We start from the raw sequence: 25,839 nt of genomic DNA, 5'->3' as shown, positions 1-25,839 counted from the left end.
CGTACTTCAATACAATCGAAGATGCAGAAAACATGTTGTACAACGTGAACTCATTGAATTCAAACAACATAGAATTCATTGAATAATTCATAGACTCATTGAATTCAAATAACAATCAAGTACGATGTATCGTGCGATTTATAAATAAAACGAATTTCGTCTCGTTTAATCCATAGATAAAATTGAACTTTGTTTTAGTTTACTTTACAGGAGGCATTTTTTCAATTCATTGTACAAATTATCATCGGTGATTATAATAAGCGAGTGTTTGATTCCAAGAGATATAGTTGCGTCAAACATGTGTTTGACTACTATGCAAATTATACAAATTTCTTCATCGACATTTCGCACGTACACATATTTACCCGTATTTTATAAGCAAAAATTATTATAAAAATTAACGCAGATATCTGACAGAATGAGAAAAAAAGTGGAACGCCAAAGTCTTGTCTATGAAGGACCTTGAAGAGAAGGTTGTAAAACCACTATCATCCTGTTCAGGCAACAAAAGATTGTCGAGGTATTATATATATATATATGTATAGTTAGTTATATGAACTTGGAATTCAATGATCTACGTTCCATGTGGATATTGAATTAGACTGACTCACGACTGGAACGCAGGCGTCCCATAAAAGACTGAAGTTCCAACACACTGATTTGATTGTGATAATGTTGCAGACGAGGCATTGACACGCATTGGGTTGTTCGAACAATTTGACCCTGACCATATCACGATGGAAACGCCTCTATAAATCTGATCTATCAAAGTTGTTAGTGCGACTAAACTCCATGGTATTGTGTCTACCCTACTTTTGTATTCTCGTACGAATCAATTATAAACATACTTTCAGTGGTTTGGGTCAATTATGTGATTCGACCATTTAATAAAATGAAGATTTTATAAGAATTGGTTCTGTTTCTCGATTGTGGTTCGTTTAATTGGCATCTAACTTATGTAACATGTGACACCATGTATATATACTACCAGTCATAAGTATTAGGACATCTACTGATATTCACTATAAATTAAATTTTCTAACTAATCTACCATCAATCAGTCATTTTAGTCGCAACATATGTGCCGTGTAATCTGAAATGTTATATCGTTTCCAGTTAAATGTAACCAGTAAACTTTAACACTTATGGCTGACAAATTATTCGTCTTGCACTGCAATAAATTTTCCGCAGCTAGATGAGATCTACGAAAGATAATTTAACAAATATTATAATTGCAACGATTTTTGAAGCCAACGATACGAGGCGATCTCTAATTATTTAAAAATGTGAGAAGAACAAAGTTCTTTAAGAGCCATTTGTCATTCATCAATTCAAACACACCTGATATTAAAAAACTAAAATTAAAACTTCCATTTTACCTTGCAATCCTTTCGCCAGGAAACCTCTCAATTACAAAGAACAAAACTCAATACAATCCATACTAGATATCATTTCCTAATGAAAATTAGATATTTGTAAAAAAAAAAAAAAAAAAAACAGAAATTACCAAAAGCCCAGTTACGTACTTTGAAACCGTACTGTAACGACTTTCTACGATTCTTTCCATTAGTTTCATTCAAATCCCGTTCCTTTCTCCTCCAAAAGCCTCAAGATAGTGCAAAATGACGTGAACCAACCCCTACAACTACCATATCCTTGATTCCGAACCGTAGATCCGAAATAACGAGTAATTATTCAGTGACCATGATTCGACACCGGATGACAAACGGACGTTGAAATTGCGATCGAAGGCGTTCCTTGACACCAGTTCGATCGAAATCGAGATCAACCGCGTTTGAAACGCGCGTTCCTCGATTCGGGAAACGTTGACCGCTCGTTCACCGCGATTACGTCACCGTCGATCGTATCCAGCCGAGGCTGAATGGAAACGGGGCGTCACTCGATCGATGATCTATCGATCAACGTCACGCTTTGACACGGATCTACCGTGACTGGACCGACACGAAGCGTTCGTTTGTTGGCTAGCCTTAACCGTTGCCTGTGGTACAATGGTCGGTACTTTACTCGGTAAGATGGTGTAGCTGCGCTGTTCGAGACTGCTCGATTAATTAGGCACCCTCGAGTGACACGCCGTTGCCTCGCCGTTTAATTAATCGATCACGAATGTCCTGGACCCTCGTGGATCAGCAACTGCGACCCTTAGAGAATTGGGGAACGATGGCGACTGCTGGGGGAAAAATTAGATTGGAGGTGTCTGGAGATTGGTTTGGTAGCTTGGAGAAGTTATTATGGCAATGGACGTAGAAATATTTGGAAATTGCTTGGGAAATGGTGGAACAGCATAACCGCAATACGATATATCGAACAGAAACATCTTTAATTAATAATTTTAGGTTTTAAACTTTCAGGATGATTAGACGAGCACATCTATCAGATGATCATATCTGAGAGTCTTTAGGTTTTGATCGTGTTCTTATTAGCGCGCTTCGTTTCAACGTTTCGTGAACGTTGCAGTTCATTTGTTCAAGACAGAATCGAAGAGAGAATGATGATCCATAAGTGCCAAATTAATTGAAATTCTAACAAGACACCATACATTGTATACTTTGTCGTTGATGATCGTTTTATTGAAAAGCTTGTCATCTGAAAAGGAAGAGGATGAGATGTAACAACAATACATTCGGTACATGTCATCTTGTTTTAGAAATAAGTAATAACAATCGTATTCCATACGATATTTGCATTGTGATATCTTACCTCAATTTGTTTCGTGTTACCGTTATCAATTCACAATCTGAGCAATATGTTTTTACATACTATATAGATATATATATTAAGGCTATCCTTTACAAAATAGCGTTTGAATTTCTGCATTCCACTTCAGTTTCAAGTTATCATCGTTCGAAGTCACGAAGCTCCAAGCTTCAGCTTTCGGGACATTGTCAGTTCATCTACATTTTTTACGACTTTCCCATCGCATTTGCCAAAAGTGATTGCACTCTTATGATACCTTAGAATCTATTGAATCTATAGTGTAGTATCATGGACGAAAGGCCTAGGAGATATTGGGTGAACCATAAACAATGTGTCGTCGGTCCTTCAATTGAATAGTTTCGTAGAAAAGGCCTACGTGACCTTGGCCAAGAGCAGATGCGGAACACGTGTGTGGTGAACCTAAGAAAAGACAAAGGGATGCTAAGGGAGAAAGACGAATTAACAGTCAGTGCCAATGGAGAAGTCAGAAAGTGTGAATCGAGAAGTAGGAGAGTGCGAGTTGCGTTGTCGAGATAGTGTTGGATTCGTGGTGACGAGAGTTGCAAATTAACTATTGAGTTGTCTAAATTATGGTACGTTATTGTGATTAGTTCACGTTAAACAGCCATCATTTCCTATTTAATCAACATCTATAAAATCTATTCATTGTAAATAAATTAATCTACATTATAACGATACTACATTATCATCGTTCGAAGTCACGAAGCTCCAAACTTCGCCTTTCGGGACACTACATCTACATTTTTTACGACTTTCTCATCACATTTGCCAAAAGTGATTGTACTCTTATGATACCTTAGAATCTATTGAATCTATAGAATATAAGAATATAGAAATCTATAGATATAGAATTAGATCTATGGGAGTATGACGCCATGTTAAAATTTTAGATGCCTGAAGGAGCATATAAATTTGGTACTTTTCGATCGCCCTTCTTCCATCAAGACAAAAAATGAACAATTTAATTGAAATTTCGCGAAACCCAAAGTATCACAAGTATGTTATCTTCAGTTACCACTGTTATTATGAATTCGCCACTACAACACTTTCTCACTATTGCAAGGAGGCTCGATCCGAACGAAATTCGATTATCCTCCGTATGCAAAGAAAGCTGCACCAAATCAGCTTTTCTCCATGGTAATTACAATGTGATTCGTCCTCGAAGCAAATCGAGTTAGCGTCTCTGCCGAGACATGCGAATCACCGCCACTCGTACATTTTCTGACACTCGATAATGCGATCGGCAATTATAGCACACCCGGTAAACCTGGTCACGGTCGACACAGCTTCTAATCGAATTATCTTCGTTCCAGCTTGGAAATCGATCGTAATATATATATATATATATATATCGCTTCCTCAACTATTTTCTGTCGAGCTGACATTGAGCCGTGAGCAACGGATGGAAGAGCGTTCTCGATTTCCTTCGGACGTAGCTGTACACTACATTCCTATTCTATTGCGAGGCGTTTCCTTCCCCGAAGGAAATGAATAGGCGGATTTGTTATTCATGACGTGTCGTTGATCTTGTTGGCACGGTATTTAGAATTCCAGCTACTTCTTGAGATCAGTATTGGTAATAATAGGTTTATCATATTACTTAATTTTATGAACAAACGAGGAAGTTTGGAACTGCCGTGTGAAGCCGTATTAGGTCAATGCATATGAAATGTCGCTTTCTTCTAACAAAATTTTAATTGAACATAGATTTTTCAAAATGACATTCGTGTAATTGAATCTTCACAGTTTCACATAATAAATAATTTTTGTATCATCTTTCTAATTCATGTAGGTTCTCTAGAACATGATACGTTTAATCAAAGTAATTTCCACATTATTCGATCTAGTGTATTCTTCCAATGACAGAATAGTTTTATTATTTCAGGTGAATAAGAATTATCGGTTTTAAAATAAAACATTTTTGTTAGATTCTTTTAAAATAATCTACACGTTCTAAGAGTTAAACGTTTGTTGGAATGAAACAGTTACAGTCTCTTTTAAAAATATTTAACATACGCATTTAGAAAGTTCAGTTTCACGCACATAGCTGTATGTTGTTTGTACCAAGCCTTTCGAATTTTGTCAAGATCGTGCACGATTCAATTGTCGCTTCTTCGATTGTCGATTTTTCTAACAAACGGGCAAGAAGATAAAAAGTGAGCCATTAAAACGGCTCACGTTGAGCCAGTTTCGTGTCTGTTGATCGACACTTCAACGACCTCGCTCTCAATGCATCACCGCGTGATGCACATGCACTTCAGTCTCCTGGCAATTGCATGATCATTTCCCATTGGTCGTTGCGGCGTACTCGATTTATGGTGTACTATTATTCCCGTTGATCGTTTCTATCGACGACCTGTTCTTTTATTTTTACACTACATTACTCTGACATTTTGCTCACAAAAATAACACTCTCGCTTTTTTCTACACACCGAAGATTATTCATAGACGTCATTCTCAAAATATTCGTCGAATTTTTCAAAACGACTCTTCTGTTTTATAGATTATAAATAGAACGATCTTGAAGCCTCAAGTTATTCAAAATTGTTCGACGTTCCTTTAGAAGTTCATACGTGGTGAATTTTTAAGGCACGTATGGTAAATCGATATAGTTGATGCAAATATCGAGCACGTGTGGCCTACGTCTCGCGTTCGCTTTTCGAAATCGTTAATCCACCGGTCGAAAACGATCGAAGGGGCTGTAAAGCGAGACGCTGCACCTAATATCATTTTACGACATCTACGTGCCACTGATTTCTGTAACGTTTCGCAATATAGTGTTTATGAAGTAGGTAAATTTGTGATTGCAGCTAACGTCTACAGTTGGTGGCGAAAGTATTCCTATACTTACCGTAAAAAACTTCGACAAACTCTTTTGTACGTATCGTACGAAATATTTTGATATTTCATTAGCACCATAATGAAACGCGACTGCCATGATTACATATATTGAACATGTATTGAACTCAAATCTGAAAATATATATAGAAGTTGCAACACGTTTGCTGCAAACTTGTATTCAGTCAAACGCTAATATACCTGCAGTGTGAATGCCACCTTAAAGGTAGCGCAGCTGAATACCGAGACTTATTGATATTGTGTGATAATTAGCTGTTTAGATATTTTTGTAATCTCTGCAAAATATTATATCGATGGTCCACTGTATAAATACTGTATGTCTACTCTTAGCGTTCAAAGAAAGAACAGTTTTAAAATTTAAAAGACGATTTAAAATGAAGCTTGACTTTAAGTTATAATTAAATTTGAAATAAATCTTATAATGAAACTTTGTGTATTGTACTTATATTTGCTGTTGTATTTATCAATGCTGTTATAAAATTGATTGTAAACTGTCTATTGATCCCTTTAAGGATGGATTCAGACGGATCATAGTCCTTAAAAATATCTTATACCAGATACGATAAACATTTCTGACAAATTTAGATTTACTTAATTAAATTTAGATTGAATGTGATTTTTATACAACATAAAGAAATAGTCAACAACTGTTTGTTGCATACGAAAGCATAAATTTCATAAAGAGTGAATATACAGTATTTGTATAGTAAGCCATCGATATATTCGTTCCAAATATGCTGCGGCTTCTATGTACATTTTCAAAATCGTTTCAAATCTTATAAATACGATCATGATGATTGGATGTCATCACAACGTTAACGAAATTTTGAAATGTTTCGCCTGACACACGTAAGATTATTCATCAAAGGTATCGACAAGCGTACGAATACTTGCGAGCCACCAACCACCCATCTGATCCAGAAAAATTATTTGAATTGAACTATGACAGAGATCCTTGAGAAGCTTTCTAAACATCGAAGAAAGGAAAAAATGCGGTAAAGAAGACAATCTTAAAGATTATCCTCGGCGTACCAAACTTTGAGGGCATCCGCAAACCGGTCACAAGAATCCAATTGCGACGGAATCGGATTTACGTAACGCGGCGATCACGCGAAACCATATACGCGACCATCGACGAGTAGCAGCATTCGCTCGTTCGCATCTGGTCGGTTCTCCAATTTCAAGGCCGTGCGTACGCGTTACATAAAAGAGTTTACGCGATGCAGAGGCCGCAGAATCTCGGAGGACGCGAATTGTTCGAGAATCGCGATACTCGATCCGACGAAGCGAGGCTGTCATTTGCGTTACGAACAGGCGGCAACGCGAGGACCATTTGAAAAACTTACGGATTACAAACTTACGACGTTGATCGATATTAACTTAACTTAGCTTATGTTACGTGTCGATTAATATTAATATAATAATAGTGATACATCATTTTTGTACTAATTCTATTTCACGATTTGCTTTAGAATTATTGAAGATACAGGATGCGAAACAGAAAAATCAATTAGGTGTATATATAGTTATTAAAGGCAATCATTGAAATAATTAAAATAAAGGAGCAATTACGCACGGTGGCGGGTAAAAGAAAGTTTATAAAATAAGAAGTATAAAAAGGCATGATTTTACAAAATGCATTTATATCTAACTATTTTGAAAATATACCGCCTACTTGTGTGTTAACTGTGAACTTTAAATTCACACAATTACATCGTATTTCATTTAATATGCGTTAATATATCGAGGTTGATCAAAGAATTATACAACAACTGGCTGTGTATTTTATATTTGCTTCATAAAATATGTTTCCTTAATTTATAATTTTCAAATTATCAGAGTGCGGCGAATTTATCTTTCTCCTTCTCAACTGACAATTTTGAGTCATATTGAATATTTAATGTATATATTGTACCTCGAATATTTGACTAGTCGTATTGCACGCTTTATCTGGTCGCGAAATTTTCAAATCGCCCTCGTAAATCAATGACTGTATCGTTGGCATACGACACTACTTATTATCGCTATCGGTGCTGTTATGCACGTCGATATGTTGCTTAATTTACGGCAGACCGTATTCGGATCTTGTAAAACGCTGAATAATTTCTAAGGTTTCTTTGTATTTTTACCTTTCGGTAGTGAGTTTTTATAGTTTTGCGACAAATGCAGATTCGTGAAATTCGAAATATTTCAAGGGAATTGTAGGGAATGATGTCGATGTTATGCAGGATATAGTAAGAAATTTATCTGCTGTTCTTATACAGGGTGGTTGGTAACTGGTGGTACAAGCGGAAAGGGGGTGGTTCTACGCGAAAAAAGAATTCGAAAATATAGAATAAAAATTTTTTTTTAGTTTATCTACGATCTACAGTGAGATCCGTTATAACGAGACGTGATAAAGAGCACGCGTACCGAGCGAAAATTCAAAGTCGATTTTCTCGAAAACAAAGCCTCAAACGAAAAATTTTTATTCTATATTTTCGACTTCTTTTTTCACGTGGAATCACCCCCTTTCCGCTTGTACCACCAGTTACCAACCACCCTGTATAACAGCGCTTTATAAGACAGTTAATTATAAAGAAGGGTGGCATATAGAGTCTAACGTACACGAAATCAAAACTTGGTAAGATTGTAAGACGAAAAAGTTGTCAGGAATAGGCTGGAAAATTGAAACTTAATTAAAATTTCCAACGAAAATATTCGGACACTAGCATAACTTTGACTCCTATGTTATATATCTGAAATAAATATAGATAAAATAACAAAGATGTTTCGCAGTATATTGAAGTATAGTATTTGGTCGTCCGAAAAGTTTCTTTCGTTTTATAAGGAAATAATGAATGCACAACATTTTCCGTTTTATATTATTTTATCGAATTACGTATGATCCATTTTGTTCTATCAAACTAAAGATCACAATCGACAGATTAGGTTTCATGTTGGTATAAAGATGCGTTGTTATAAAAGACGGGTCTGTAAAAGAAAGACACTTTTCGGACAACCTAATATGTAGATATCAGGAAGTAAATAACTGTCGATTTAAAGCAAACCGTTGTTTAACATGTAAAGAAATATTGTTTATATATCGATGGATTTATACTGATCTTTATACATCAAAAAATTTAAAATGGTAACTTTTTGCTAAAAGTTTAATATTTTGTCCGTAACACGTTTTACTGTTTGTCATTTTTTTACTGTCGTTTTTCCATTGTTATCTTTTACTAATTTTACGGTTCAGTTCTTAAACAGTAGTTTACGTTTCTGATTATGCAAACAACTCATTGTTTCAGTTCGATAAATTAAATTTATAACGTATCGGAGTATTCTCGCAAATTCCAAATTCATTTTTCTTCGGTTCTATTCTTTTATTGTCAGTCCGAATATTTTCGAAACACGAAGATTCACTATATTACGTTTCTTTTAATTCTTTTTTCAGTCAAAAGTTTCTTACTTTCTAACATCTAAGTACTACACTCCAGTATACTACAAAACATATTTGCTATTTTATCTGTATTTATTTCAGATATAGAAGATAGAAGTCAAAGTTATGCTAGCGTGCGAATATTTTCGAGACCAGCCGTATACGTATTTCCTAAATAAAGCTCGTAATATTAACATTTATTTTCGACCTCCATTCGAATACATCTCCGTGATGCCAAAGAAACGTTAAATACGCCTCAGCAAGCATAACGTCACTGAATTAACAAATAAAACGAAACGTCCATTTTCATAAAATACCAGACGATCTAAATAATTTTCCCCTTGTTACCCATTTAATAAATAATTCAACAGGAAGGCAAAGTAACGAAGATAAATCATTCTCTCGCATTGAAAAAGAGTAAAAGCCAAAACAAAACGGAATCGCTGCCATTAATAAACCATAGCGAGGTATCGAAGTGAAAAGGAAAAAAGAAAGGCATATCGATCGACCAGCGAAATCGAACGCGTTTCATCTCGATACGGTGGAAAATAAATATTTTTTCCTGCCCGTTTCCACGCGTTTCGTATGAAATTCCACCTTTCACAGCCAGACAGCAACGAGTAAACAGCGAACGGAAAATATTTCGACGAACGTACATATATCACGGTCGAACAGTCGTGTTCTAACGAAATATCATTTTGCAAACGTATCACACGGCGATCTCCGCTGAATTAATGCGACAAGTATGCCAGCTCGCGACCGTACGATATCGCATCGCGAGAATTTCAAAACGAATGCAAATAAATTTCTCGATACGTTTTCCGCTGGCTCTGATCGAAATGTCAACGATTCGTTCGTCGGATAATCGTCGTATTCGCAATTTTGTCCATCGTGAAAACGAAAGTTTCTAGGAGAGACTGCGATGAATTTAAGGCTTGGAAAACGTAGGAGGCAGTTCGAGGAGGAGTTCCAAAATCATAGGAATTTTATCGAAGTGTAGAACAGAAGGTAGATGAAACGTTGAGGTCCTAGTTTCCGTCTCATTTTTAAGGGCTGTTGCATGTTTGGTTTCTTATTTAGATGTTGATAGAGGTTATTTTAAAATTAATGATTTTATTACTCAACTACTTCCTTTCTCGAATCGATAAATTTCAATATCGATATAAAAATGATAGCTGTGTCTTAATTAGTATGTGATTGTCTTAATCAAAGTTTTAAGGGAGGATTAAGACAGTAATCATCTATCGATTAGAACGAGCCAAAAAAATTAACTTATATGTGAACACTTGGAGAATTTGAAGTTTACAATTTAAATTTCGATTGTAAATTCGGAACTTTTATGAAAGTTTCAAGCTCCAAAGGTTTTGAATTTGAGCCTGAAATTAGCTTCAGTTTTGCATTTAAACAATATCTCGACTCTCTTGAAGTTACTTGAATCGAACATAAATGAATTATTTATTTTCGATCGCCCACTACAATCATCCCAAGCAATTGGATTATATTTAAATTAACCATTCTGACTCCAAATATCGTATTCGTCCGATTCTGTTAGTGAATTAGTATTTTTCTACTAACTGAAAATAAAAAAAACATCGCTCATCTTTTTATTCAGCAGCTTTTTTATTGTTTTAATTATAAAGAAGTAACAAAGAATAATAATTTCATGATATTACCATACTTTCTCTCTCTTCGTCGTTCGCGCTCGCACACTCTCCCTTACACGCTCTCTCTACGAGCTCTCTCTCGCTCTCTCCCTTTCATTCTTCCACGCTTTCTCTCTCTCGCTGTCTCTATGTATTTATATCAATATTATTTTAATAGATATACTCATTCACGTATTGAATATCGTGGCAAATATATAGATAAAGGTTTCATCTAACGTTCACACGTCGTGGATTAGCGACCGTGCAACAGAGACGCGTCTCTATCTCCTCCCTTCCATTTCCAATCGTCAAACCCGCAACCCCAAGGACTTCACTTTGCGATTTTCACTTTGCGAAATTTCTCTGACCTTCGATCCTTAACACGTTTGGCTATGCGCCAGGTCAATGCGTATTTTTAATTAATTATACGAGCAAATGAGAATAAAAATGAATTATCTAGTGGAATAATCATGAACAAATGCATAAAAATCCACAGTCCACTAATAAGTTCACGTGTTGTAATACTAAAACAAAGGAATTTTCAAACAGTGGAATTGATCAGTTGTTATAAATGTCTCGTATCTCGTAACAATATCGCGGCCCATTTTACACTCCTCTTTTGCTTAACAGTCTATTTTTAAACAATTCATTCTTCTCATCTCTCTTTCCAACTGAAAATAGATAAACAGAAAAAAGACAACTATCGTTAAGGAAATACGGGGAAGGCAGACAACCGGAAGTCCGTTGATTCGCGGGTTTGAGATTGATGGTCGCGTGTCGAAGGAGGCGCTGCACGGAAGTGTCCGTCCCAGTCAAGAAATTTCCTCTTGACTCGTCGCGACACTTCGAACGGACCTAATGACTGGATATTCGTCGCGACTTAACCATACATCGATTCGCGGAGACGAGTCGCTGGGTCTCGAAGGAAACCGGAAATCGGACCGGAGAACAGGATCTGCTCGGTCGTTTCTTCAAGGTTCGATTCATTTTTTCCTATCATTTTTCTTTGTCTCTCCGACAAGCATTTTCTATTCAACTCTTGAATTTAATTTCGTTATTCGGTTATTAATTCAAGAATTCGTTTCATTCCTCCCTTGCCCATTCAATAGAAATACGAAAATAGCTTCTTAACCTTAAACGTTGCGAAAATTTCGTCAGTTTTGTTTGCTTATTTCTTTTTTTTCTCTTTTTGCTAGGGAACTCCTTCTTTGTTCTCTTTCTTCTTTTTCGAGGAAGATGCTTTTGGACTGTTCATTTGCAACGATTCGGAACATGTTGATGGAGATGGACGAAACTCGCAACGAGATAACAAAAGAATTTTCCCAAACTTCCTCTAAACTTTCAAGGTCCGCAAGGTTTTCGTGTCGCTTGGATCGCTAAGTAGTTGGAGGATACTGATACTGTGTCGAGGTGTGTATAAAATTTCTATAAAAGTCGAGGAAAACTAGTCTAAATCGGCAAATCTATTCTGCGTTGTTGTATCAAAATCAATATCAACGAATAAAGTCCTTCCAACTGGTATTTAAAGCGTCCTCATATATTTCACGATCCTCTAGTCGAATCGGATACTAAAATCGTATAGATCCTGCCATTGAAAATTCCTAGCTTCTTCTTTTCACCCATTCCCTGCTATTTACATTGATCGTAAAACGAAATTAAATTCGACGAGAATTAATTCATCAATTCGGTTCCATTCGATGAGAAGCAAACCTCACCGAAATTTGTTTATTTTCTCTTCTTTTTTAAAAAAATATAAGAAGAACTTTAAATTTCTGCTACCATATAGAATCGACACCTGCAAGTTTCAAGCTCGGTTTTAGAGAAACAAACGCGTTCTGCAAGACGTACGATGATAAAACACGTGCCTCGGTTTCCCCAGAACAGAGGACGAGGCTACGTTTACGTAAATCCATCGAACGCATTATCTTCTCCAAAAATGTCGATCAAAACTAGAAGACACTACCAACGAATTGGCTTCGGTCAATCGTTCGATGATCATTTGCGTACGTTCCCGTGGTTTTGCTTTGTTCTAGAAAGCTCGTAATGCTTCAACTAATTATCTCAAAATATACTTTACTAAAATCTTACATTTTCTCGTCTTTGTCTCTCAAGAATAGAAAACTGGCTTGGTTTTTTTTTCTTCATAGAACGTAATGCCTTTATTCGAAAAACCATTGAGCTAAAGATCGATCTTAAAGCGTGTTACAGCAAAATACGATCATCTTTCGTTATCGTCATCGATTTTTCAAACGAATATTAGGAACAAACATCGACTTAATTCGCGAGAAAAAACGCACACTCGATTATCAAGCGATACGTCGACTCGAAGCACGTCGTTGTCATAGATCGTTTTGAACACGTGACTGACCGGAAGCACTGTCGAAATCCCCTGGCTCGTTCCGGTTTCCGACGACAATCGTGCGCGTTCGCTCGCTCAACTAATAGAAACTCGACAACATTGAACTATATCGAGAATTATCGCCTAGACTACAAAATTCCAACAACTAATTGGGCGCCTCCTATCGAAGAAACTAATGTGTACTAATACCAGGCGCCCTCCCCTTGACCTCACCGACGCCATCCTGGATCTTCTCCCTTCGATCGTTTTTTTCTTTTTTATAATAAAGAGATCTGCCACGAAACTGCCCCCTCTCGGTCGGGTTAATTGTCTATTTATTCCTGGGCAGAGTACCAATTGTTTCTGTCGTCCATTCCAATCGATAATTAAAATATTGCCGACTGAACCTCTTTCTATTAAACTTTATAAAACAGTAACAAACTTTAACTTAATAATATTTTAATATTCTATCGGAGTCAATAACTGAAACGTCCTCGAGCGAATATTCTTGCATTGAATATCGTAAAATAGTGGAATATGGAATATCATGGAATCTTATTGAAAATCTAAAATAAATTTCAGCAACGTGTATCTATGGATCTAATATCAAATTTACAAGTTTCTGCACGAAGTTCACTCTTCCTAAAATTCTCATAAAAATCTGTAGTGTCGCTGTTTCACTGAGAAAAATAGATTCATAAATCAAGTCAGCAATGTTTTTTTAGAACGGAACAATATCCAGCGATTCTAAAGGTTCAGAGATATTTTATTTTATTCCAAAACTAAGGTTCACCAGAGGATTGGACTCTGCCCAAAATTGGCGAGAGAGAGAGAGAGAGAGAGAGAGAGAGAGAGAGGAGAGAGAGAGAGAGAGTCGCGGCACGAGCTGCAATTCAAATCGATTAATGGAGGTCCGAGCGACATGGGCGGGGATTCGATCCAGGAAGCGAGATTGATCGGCACCACCCTCGTCCGCCGTATTTGCACGAGAAACTATATGTAAGAAAGAACACTCTCTCGCGAAAAACGAAAAGTTTCCTCCTTTACCGCATGCACGCTCGCATATACGCTCATGCAGGCAAACAATCAGGAAACGTTCTCTCTTATTCTTTCCGCCATTTCCTCTTCGCCTTATTAAACCCATTCGCTCGTTCTTGTACGCGTGAAACGAAATTTTCTTGAAACTTTTCTCGGCGGATCTCCGCAGCCAAGTACAAGGAAAGCCACTGAACGATGGAGACACGAAACAACATCGCGAAATTAACAGCGCACCTTCGATCGTTCGAACCGATAAATAATGACACACGTTGATCGATCTACATTGATCGAGGAGGGTGATCGTTTGCTTGCGAAAAGTCGCTATCTGTAATGTAATGTATAATTTTTAGCGACTTTTAAACGCGTGTGAAGCTCGATCGAAGCTTTCGTAAAAGAATCTGCGATCTAATTTCTCGTTTTTTTTTTTTCTAGGATTCCATGAACATCGAGCTCGCCCGGAATCGACGGTGTATTTTTTTCTATAAAATTATAAAACATCTGGATCCGTTTTCATCATTTTTCCGCTCGTTTCTCCTCCTCGATCCTTTGCTGATTTTCTTTCGAAGCGTTCACCACCCTCGACCGGTGTTCGTGCTCCACGAATTCGTGTCTCGGCCGGAAACGCATGTCGCTTCCGTTCGCCAAGCGGCTCTAGCGCACAATGTTCTTAATTAATAAAATGAACAGCACGCCGCTGCTTCTCTGGGCTTTACTAAATACGACTAAACTGGTTGTTGCGAGGTTTCCACTGCTGTCGCATAAGTCGCATAAGTTCTCTTTGGAAGCGATCGCGATACGTCTTTCTCGTTTCTTTGTTATTTTCTTAAAAATGTTTTTTTCTTTTCTTTTGTTTTAAAGAAAAGAAACACGTGGCTGCGAGCCGGTGTTTCGATGGACGTGCGACAAAAGAGTGGCATTTATACGGAAACAAGGTCGACGAATGCGGCACAATATCTAAAAAATTGATAGCAGTAGAGTAGCAATAATATTAATAAGAATAATCATTTTTATATAAGAGTAATAAGAATAACGAGATAATAGTAGTAGTAATAGTAGTAATAAACAAAGCATTTGACAAGCTGCAGAATACAATACAAAGGTACAAATAATAGGGAACAAAAATCCATTATCATTATTCTCGGGACATTGGTCGTGTCACGAAATTAACATAAACAATATGTATTTTGTGAGATTGTGTGTATGTCTGTGTGTCTGTGTTCACGAACAGGCTGCATACAGGCGCATTGTATCAACGCACGCGTCTTTTACGCTTTTTCTCTTAATTTTTTAAACGAACAGCATCTTTCCTGGCGCCCCTCTCGATCAACGAAAGGACGATTTTTCCTACATTTTTTTTAATTAACGATCGATTTAAATATCGTCAGTGTTTTATCAATGCGTCACGAGCTTTTTCGTATTCTTTCTCTCTTTTACACATTCTCTCTCTCTCTCTCTCTTTCTCTCTCTCTCTTTCTCTCTCTCTCTCTCACGCTTTCACCGTGTTTCCTACATGACACTCTCCTATTTCGTTTACTTTCCAAACATTTCAAGCAATCACTCAGAATTGTTCTCCCCACAATTTTATTCCCTTTCCCTTTCCACCTGTTCTTCCATTCGTCCTTTCTCTCTTTCTCTTCGTACGCACAAACACTGTTCCGCTTTTTGTGTCGTATGCTTCGATATTTATATATATGTATATATATATATATATAAAAATACAAAAAATAATTTACAAAATGATATTATAAGTATATTACACGCGAGTTTCATTTTTGTCTCACACTTGTCTATTTTTTGGTTTTCTCTTTCTACCTTCGTTCGCTCACGTCCCTAGATTTCAGCCGGTGTGTTACTTGTCGATAGTTCGTGTCTTCTATGCGTATGTGTACGTGTGTGTACGTGTATGTTCGTATGTGTAATGTGTACTTTCATCCCTCTCTTCTTTCCTCCTGTATTTTGTTCCGAAATTCACTAACTTTTTTTCTCTTCCTTCTGAAAGAACGGCTCGAAAACGCTCGAAAAATTTCAAGAAACGCTTCTGTCAATTCTTCCTCTCTCACTCTTCCATTTCATCCTTTTCAAACTGATGTTTAATTCAGAACAAGCAACACGCCGAAAACTCTGATTCTCTCTTCTCTTTCTCTCTCTCTCTCTCTCTTATATCTCGTTCCCATTTTTTTTTCTTAGATTTTTCGTTTTTTTATTTTGCTCTTTTGGTTTATCTCCTCGTTAAACAAAATATAATGTAGCAGTGTATGTATATGTATATAATATATATATGTATATATAATCGATATTTTCTCATATAAGTATGTATAATGCTCTATACATATATATTTATACTTTTATATATATGCACGTGTCCTCTATTTGTATACATATATATATCTACATATATATATGTATATATATATGTATTTTTATATTAATAACGCATTTGTGGGATTCATAAAGAGATATAGAAAACAAATCTGTTACAACAGAATAAATTACCGTAGTTATATCAAACCACTGTATTATTAACAAAAATATATATATGTATATATATAGCAGTATGTAATATATTATTTGGAGGAGCGAAGCACGCTGATATAATCAAATATATCATACAAAAAAGGACAAAAAGAAACAACAATAACAAACTATCAAAAAGAAAAAAAATAGATTAAAATAAACGATAAGAGAACAAAAAGAAAAAAGAAGAAAGTGATTCGTGAAAAGAGTCACCTTAAAAACTAAGAATATTCGCGGACGTCGCTGATCGTTTCGCGAAATCGTTGAACAATATCATTGTTCTAACAAACGACTTTTGTCAACGATCAGCATCGTGCGCGCGATCGATAGATCCACCATAGATAGATCTTTAAATCGATGCAACGGTAAGAAAAAAAGTGTTCGTGTATATAAATATATATATATATATATAAATACATATATACATATATTTATATATATATATATGTATATATATACATATTTATAGCTTACATAATGCACACGTAGTAAAGGTAAAACGGTTTTCGTACAAAAATAAAGGAACAAAATCTAAAGCCAACAGAAAATACATCTCGATTACAATAATTCTATATATAATCAATATTAATAATAATAATAATAATAATAATAATAGTAATAAAAAAAGGATAAGAAGTAGTATAAAGGAAACAGCGGTAGCGGTTGAAAAAGGTACCTATATACAGATATACATATATAGGCGCACAGTGTCTCGCTGTTTGTCTCGCTTGCAGACATCCTCATGCTCACCCACTTGCACCATTTATTCTTTCTCTCTGTTTCTCTCTCTCTCTCACACGCATACATTTTCATTCACATTCGTACGTACACGTATCATTAAATCGTCTCTCGTTCTTCCATTCGATACGAGTAATAACAAGTGTAACACGTCCATAAAAAAGTGGTAAAACGACGATACGGTGGAAAGAACATAGGCGCGCACATATGTAAACCGCCAGCGAACAGAACGAAAAGGAAAACGCGTCGCGTTACGCAAGGGGTTGAGAAACAAGGGATCTGCACCTGAACCGAGAACCGAGAAATTTTCTCGCGCGGTCCTCAGCCACCGGAAATTTCGTTTCACCGCGTTGATCTTTCGTTTCTTCGCATACTCTGGTTATGCGGTGCTTCGAACGATCGTCGATGCACCGTTCGCGACTAAATTCATCGAAAATTCACGCGATTCGCATCCTTTTATTCGCACACGACGCATACACATGTGTATTCTATCTTTCTCTCATTTCACGCTCTCATCGGTCATTATTCTCATACTATTATCTCTTCTTTCTTCTTGTTTCTTTTTTTTTTCATTTTTTCCGGCCTCTCTGCCGCTTGTTTCATCCCTCTCTTGCTACGTACGAAACGATGAAGACTGGGGCCTGGGGTGGGGCTTCGGAGAAGGGGCATTTCGTAACAGTTACATTTAGGATGCACTTACACGAGTAACATAGTTGCTTGTTTTTTTGGTTTTTCTTTACCGTTTCGACACCGAGAGTGTGACTTGGGTGGGGTACAAAAAGGTTTCTTTCTTTCTCTCGTTCCTCGTAGATCTCTTCCTGCCCGGAGGACGTAGCTTTAGAGTCAACATGGCGCGCCGCCCTCCGGTCCCGCAATCGAGGATTGATCCGTTCATTTCCGGTTCTCCACGAACGTCCAAACGATATTTTCTTCTACATCGATTGAGTCTTGCTTCCTTGTTTAGCTCTCGTGTTTGATAGGTATAGGTATGTTTTCGTTACCGGGTCAGTTGCCACCCCGTGCAGAACCGGTAATCGACGGGCCAGCCCTCTTCGCCACGCTGTAATCGAGGTACAGCTCTACGCGGTATGTGTGTGTATATATAATATATATATAATATATATAATATATAATTATATGTATATAGTTTACATTCAGCAAGTAGTTAAAGTATTGAAAAATATATATGTAATTAATTACAAATCTAATGATCATCCTCTTGTTAATTCATTACTTGGTAGAATAATCGATAGGTTTTTTTTTTTGGGTCTTTCTTTGTGTTACTCTGTGTGCATGTGTGTGTAAGAGTGGGTCTGTGTTTCTGTGTATATGCTCGTGGGTGTACATGTATGTGCGTGTGCGCGCGCGTGTGTGTGTGTGTGTGTGTTGCATGTTGTAGCTTCGAGTGTGTCCGATACACAAAACGCATATTTAATATTGTTTTCTTCCATTCAACTTTTCGTTTTGCTCTACTCTCGCTGTTTTAGCATGAAACGGCTTTCTCTTTTCAACTGTGCCTGGAGATCGTACCACGTTTGCTCACTTCCGCACTGACACGCGTGTGCTAGGCGCCACTGCTGTTCACATCGTTCTCTCTCGCTGTGTGTGTTATTATTCTCCTTTTGTTACTTTTTCCTTTTTTCTCTTTTTTATATTTAGCTTTCGACAGAAAAGAAAAGCGAGAACGAATCGATGATATACCGTTTCGAGTTACTTTGAATTTTTTTCTGTTCCACTTTTTTCTATTTTTCTCTTTTTTTTTTTTGAGTGATCCTTTTCTTTTTTTTTAATTACGCGTGTCAGAGCCACGCACAATTTTCCTATTTTCTTTCTCTCCTTCTGTGTCTCCTCTAGCCAACCTTCCATCGCTTCTCCACTCTATAAATGTATGAATATATATTATATCTAATATTGCAGTGTTCGGTTATCGCTATGACATTAGTTACGTTACCACGATTACTTGTTTCTCCATTTACGGTTAAAAAGACAATATCAATCGCTATAGTTTATAGACACATGATACTTTAAAGAGACAGATTTACCGTTTGTTACGTCTCTCTCGCTCGCGCTCGCTCTCTCGCTCTCTCTCGTTACTTCGTGTTATTAATTAATAGTTTACTTTTTTTTATTCTTTTTCGTTTACTTCTTGTGTGTCGTGTACCCGAGTTGCTTCGAACGGTTATTCAGCTGTGTCCTGTGTGTGTACGTGTGTATGTTACGTGTCTGTGTGCGTGTGTGTATGTGTTTGTGTATGTATTTAACCTTAACCACTCGTCGTCATTATTTTTTTTTCTTTTTTTTTTGTTAACGAATACATCCATTACAGATTATGGAAAACTATGCATAATTTTTTTTTGTTTCCTTGCTTACAAAGTGTTTCATTACAATCGTATTGTAATCGTATAATACTATATGTTTATCTTTTGTGTATCTCAATGTATGCTCTATATCAATATCCCGTTCTTTTCTCTGCCCTTCTCTTCCTCCTCCGTCTCTACTCATTTTCTTTCAAATATCTCGCGTCACATTAACCGTTCCATCTCTCCATTCGTCCGCCGTTTCGATTCGATTCAGTATCTCTCTTTCTCTCCCTCTCTTTCTCACTCCCTTCCGATTCGTTCTTTTTTCCCTTTTTTTTTTTTTTTGGTTTTACTAGAAGAGTATACATCGTGTACGTGTGTTTGATTCTTCGCTGAGCTGAGCCTCTCGTCTCAAGCCGAGATCCGCATTTGATTCGCAACTTATTGCAACACTTGCTTCAACGCCTTTCCTACCCTTTTAAATCCTTCTCGCCACTCCACTCTCCTTCTTTTGATCGTTGAAAAAGGATCGCGACGCCCCGAGACGCAAAGATCGACGACCAAAAAGCGCGACGAATTTGTCTCTCTGGGATCTCCTTTCTTCGGTCGAATCGAGGATATTCTCGCGGGTTTCATGACGAACCCAATTCGTTCGATTACAAAGATTAGAAAAATAATCGGCGCGAGAAGCTCTCTGCGGCTATCTCTCCGCGTCTCGAGGCTAAATCGTCGATCCATTGATCTTCACGTTCCATCAAAGTTGTTTCTCTCTGCGGAAAACCAACGATCCACATAGTAATCGGACCTACAATTAGATCCGAATACGAAGATGACTTGCGTCTTCCGCAACGAACCAAACCTCGAAAATCGCGATTCTTCACTTCTCTTCCACCTCTTCACTCTTTCAATCGATTTCTCTCGCTCGTTCTCTCTTGCTCTCTCCAATCTCTCTCTCTTTAACAATAGCAGGTACTAGCATAGCTACCACAGTCGTACGTATCGTTAATAGTTACAATTAAGTTTAGATATTACTAAAGGGTACTGATCTCCCGCCTTATCCCCTCATGCCACTGTTCCCCGCGCTTTCTCGCCCCCTCTTTACCCTTGTTAGTTCCGCGGTTAAAAACTTGTTTTTAGCACCCCTCGCGTGGCCGGAAACCTGCCGACTCGCTCGCCGTTTCCATCTTTCGTTCGATATTTCTTCAAATCCCAAAATTTCCAATTGTTCCTAACGCGAAGCTTCAATTCAGCTTCGATCTTGTCATCGATCCTTTTTTGTACATCTTTCCTAGATCTTCTGAGCGACGTGTTACTGAGAAAGAACCACGACTCTTCGATGACACACGTTATCTATCGAAGAATTCTTTTTCTCTCATGGGAAATCTTGTATGATTCTCGATGTAACACGCGACTCGAGTGTTAAAGCATCGGATGAAGGTGAACGAAGACATCGATTCGTTTTCAGAGCCGGTCGATCACTACGATATTCGGTCCAAGACGGAACGACCGCGATACAGGAAGCTGCTGCTTGGCGTCGGTCATACAAAACTGGCTATATAAAAATTCGTACGAAAGAACGACGAAAGTTACGCCTAAAAATTATGCTACTTATACACTTACACGATACAAAGTCACGCTAAGGTTTCGAAACTAGTCTAAGAGAGGACTCGGTTGGACCGAGCTGATCGACCAACGCAAACGTTATCTATCCTCCATCGTTTTATGCTGTTAAGAAAAAAAAGAAAGAGAAAAAAACAGCACACGAGCTAGTCGACAATCTCTGGCCGCGCGTATTCCGTACGTTTGTCCCACGACGACAAGATTAAACACTTTTTAATACTTTTAGCACCTAGTGCCCGGCCCGCGGCTCGCGACACCTCCGCCATCGTTGCTGTCGTGCTTTTTCTACGCTGCTCGACGGACGAGAACGACCATGACCCGATCTGACAAGCGATCGAATAAGAAGAAATTATGATTCATCAGGTTAATCTCGAACGCTGACTTTTGGGTCTGTAGTTTGCGGTCTTGCGTTAAGCTATTGGACATTTTTTGAAACTTCTTCGCTAGACTTGTTTTATACTGTACGATTTTAGATGTCTTATCGATCAAATGGTTTGATACTGTCCGTTTTTAAATATTTCAGATCATTTATACAAGTGGAATGATGATTTCAGAGTGCCATAAATATGGTTTTTATTGAGTAATCAACTTATCTTCTACTGGACGTTTTTAATTATCTCAGATGGTTTGTAAGAGTAGAAGGTCGATTAATCAACTTGTCTTATGCTGGACGCTTTTCGATATTTCAAATGGCTTGTAGAAATAGAGCAGTGATTTCGAGATATTATTTGCTTGTTTAATATGGAATAATCGATTTGCCTTATAGTGTGCGTCTTTACATATCTCAGGTTGGTTTGTAGTAAGTACTTCTACTTATTCATTATGCTGTTCAGCGAGCTAAAAGTATTATTAATTTTCTTTAAATCGAATAATCAATTTGCCTTCTACATTTAGATATCCAAAAACAAAATTGAAATAATTTCATACATGATCGATCTCTTAAAGATAAACGTACAAAACAGTCTAGCCATGCTTCTTCAATCGCTAGATTTTATCAACTTTTCTCGGTAAACTTATTCGTCAAACAGACAATATGGCGATTTAAAAAGGTGCGAAATCTATCATACATCGATGAAAACAGTGACTATCCTAGAAAATTGAACTTGTCCCGTATAACGCTCATCGCAAAGAGGCCGCAAGCGCTTGAACGCCGTGAGGTGTGTTCGGGGTCACGAGCACGGTCGTGGCACGGCCGTCGAGGACAGTAACAGTGGCCTTTAATAACGTAATCACCTAATTAATCTCGCGAACGCGAACCGGCTGGTTGCTCGCTGCTCCAACCCCTTCACCGCCGTGGCTTTGTTTCCCTTCCGATGCGTCCTTTGTCCTCGATCTTCCAACATCGTCAAACCGGAGGCGACTAACGGAAGTTCGAATAATCGTTTTGCCTCCGCCAGTAGAATCGATATAAGGTATATATATATATCATATGAATCGAAGGAGAGCCAGAGGCTCGATAGCGGTGGAATTAAGAAAGTTTACGAAAGTTTACAGACGTTTGCTGATGTATCGCGAAGTTTGCTCGCGATCGGATGATGCTGTTCCGTTTCGAGAATCTCAGCGATGTCCGGTTGAACGTCATAGGTGCATAGAATGGGGAAGAGGACGTCACGTTGAAAGGAAATCGCGCCTGGAGAGATTAAACTCGGGACCGGAAGCGGTACGGTTTCATAAGCGGGGCAGCGACGCAACGCGGCCATATTCCCGTTCGTGCGAACACACCGCCACTCTCTATCTCTTTTTCCCTTTCTACCTCTTCCGCTCTCTTCTCTCTCCTTTGCTTTTTTCACTTTTTTTTCTTCTCCTACGCTCTACTGCATTTATTATAAAAATAAAATGTAAAATCGTACCGAGGACGAGTTCTCCGAACGGTATTGGAACCGCGAGCACCATCTGCGTCTCGATCGAGAAAGAATCCCACGGCAGCCGTCTTCGCGTTCTTCGTCGCATTTTAAACCGCTTCTAACAACTTTCCTCTTCGTCTTCTTTTTGTCCTCCTTCTTTTCCTCTATTTGCTCGTTCGCGTATATTTTCTATTCGATCGTTCTTCGTATCGAACAAGAGGAATAAACGGGAAATGCGTGTACGACTACGACCGGGGGTGTTCGTTCGTCGATGGTTCGACAGAGCGGATACAGGCCGTCCCTATACCGTTTCGCGACAACCCGCGAAGTGAGTGCATATTTTGAATATAATACATAGGCTCTACAGATATATTCAATATCAATTCTCCGACTATACCAGTGAAAAAATAAATTATTACACGTTGGTAATATCTGTGTGTACGTGTTGGTGAAGTCGTGCGCGATATTAAGTGTCCGCACACCCCGCCCTCCTGTGTCTTTTGCACGGACGCGTGATGCACGCGTATGTGTATCCTGTGTCTCTGTGTAATATGTGTGTATGCGATCGTGAGTGTCGCCAGCGCGCCACCAGCCAGGCGGGGCGTTCCGTGTGGTTGAATGTAGACGTTATGTGTTGTGTAAGTGTGTAGATCGCCAGGTAAAATGTTTCGGGATTGAGTGTGCCCATTGCGTGTGAATCTGGCCCGTGTGAAATTTTACGCACGCTGTTGCACGTTTCTGTGTGTATGTGTGTGTCTCTTGGCTCTTTCGCTGTCCCAGGTATGGGCGCTTGGCGCATCGTTCGACATTTTATATTTTTCTCTTTCTTCTTCTCTACCTCTCTGAAACCCCGAACAAAAATTACGAATTGGTCTCTCTGTGTGATCTATATAGAGTTACGTGTACATTCTGTTCTCGACAATTTTATTTTTCCAGCTTGTTTCAAAATGGCCCGCCCAGTAGATTAAACGAGACACACAGGGAGCAACCATTCATCGAACGGGCGCCCAGCGCCATCTCAATCGGGGTCCATAGTGTCCGTATTGTTGTTTTACAGTTACAGAATATTAGATACACGCGGTTTTCTATTACGTTAGTCGGTTGCAAAGTTCGCGTTCGCGAGTCCCATCGCTTCGAACAGTTCCTCCTCCTCTTTGTTCCTCCACCATTCCTCTCCTATGAACGTCTTGCACGCACGCATCAGCACACAGGCGCACCGAATTCGAATCCCTCTATACACGCTCTATATAATCTCACTCTCACTCTCTCGCACGTTCTCTCTTTCCTTTTTCTCTCTTTCTCTCTCTCTCTCTCTCTCTCTCGTACTCTCCCGCTTTCGTTCTCTCGTTCTCATTATCTCTCTATCACGCGAATAGTCTCGTCGTCTTGACCCGCGCGCGCGTCGACCCGGTGCCTCTTCCTCAGTGCTGATTGCGTCCTTTCCGCCAAAGGTATCTCTTTTCTTCCACTCCCTGTCTCCCTGCCTTAATCTACACGTTGTTCATACATATACTATTGGCTGTCCATCGTACGAGAGAGTATCACGTAAGAATCCTCTCTCGGCCATCCGGAATAGGATCGAATGAGAAAACAGGAGTCGATGAGTTTTGGATAGTTCCTCGATGAAAAATTCATCACCGTCAGAGTATCACGACGAAGATGTTTAAGAGGACCGATCCGTTAAGGATTTGGCTATGTAGAGGTAACATGGCAGCTTCCGGTTGGATGCTCCTTTTGCCAGAGAGAGACAGAGTGGGAACTATTTAGTGGGTGAGCAGGAATCTCGACGGCATCGTCCGCTGCGTGCGCGAGAAGCCCTCCAATCAGATGGTGCAAGCGAAATCGGGTTTGTGTATGTGTGTTAGGGTTACGGAACCTAGACTCTGGACGACGTCTCGACGCATGAGGGAGAGACTGGAACGTTGTCATGATGATGACCAGGAACGGTTACAATCGACCCGGTCTCTCAGACGATCCTCCGACTGTCCTCCTGCCTGTCCGGCGAAGCAACAGAGGAGCAGGCGCGAATCGAGTCGCGCCAGTCGCTCGGTCCTCACTCGCGCGGGGTATTAGTTAGCTACGAGGAGATGCTGGTATTGACTGGCCGGATACGGCGCCACCGAGCCGAGGCCAAAGTTGTTCAGACCCTCGACAAGCGCTGTTTTATCCTGTTGCTGGCCAGACCCATTCACGTTGCTATTCGTCGCGGCTGAGCCAACCGGGCCGAGATTGCCGGCGCTCTGCGAGTTCCCATTGCTGCCTGCAGCGTTGCTGGTTCCGTTCACGCTGCCACCGTAGAACTGGTGGCCAGCGATCGTCGTTGGATCGAGGTAAGATGACGGGAAGTTCACGCCTGTGTATAGATCAGCGGAGAGGTAACCACCGTGGCTGGACGAATCGAAGATGTTGCGGTGAGGAAATTGAGGATGATACGCGGCTGGACCGTGCTGGAAGAAATACGCGCTTGGGTCTGCGTGTTGTTGACCGGCACCAGTCACTAAGCTTCCTGGTGACAGGCTGCGACTCCGAGGAGAACTCTGCGACACTGGCAAACCACCAGCACCAGCCTGCTGCTGTTGTTGCTGTTGTTGTTGCTGTTGTTGCTGCTGCTGTTGGTGCTGTTGGTGATGATGATGATGATGGATCTGTTGCTGCATGGCACGTTGCTTGATGTAATTCGAGAACTCGGTGGGGGACATTCTGAAATTATACGATTACACATAGTTCAGTTGTACGATCGGTAGATTAGTTACGCGGATTGTGGCTAGGGTTGCTGTCGGGATGCTGA

The 25,839-nt window shown here is 39.0% G+C and overlaps 1 protein-coding gene across 2 annotated transcripts in view; it reads right to left on the bottom strand.

Moving 5' to 3' along the window:
• Positions 1-11,845: 11,845 nt before the first annotated feature.
• Positions 11,846-25,839, bottom strand: part of LOC138179976 (protein Tob1) — a 123,125-nt gene continuing 109,131 nt past the window's right edge. For both annotated transcript variants that reach the window (XM_069113294.1, XM_069113293.1), the window contains one exon: positions 11,846-25,751. In XM_069113294.1, coding sequence (XP_068969395.1) covers positions 25,121-25,751 — 631 coding nt within the window. In that variant the 3' untranslated portion in view covers positions 11,846-25,120. The remainder of the gene's footprint in view (positions 25,752-25,839) is intronic.

The sequence above is a fragment of the Bombus flavifrons genome, chromosome 5 (assembly GCF_040668555.2).
Source record: "Bombus flavifrons isolate JBK064 chromosome 5, iyBomFlav1_principal, whole genome shotgun sequence".
NCBI lineage: Eukaryota > Metazoa > Arthropoda > Insecta > Hymenoptera > Apidae > Bombus > Bombus flavifrons.
This window is presented reverse-complemented; position numbering and strand designations above follow the sequence as displayed.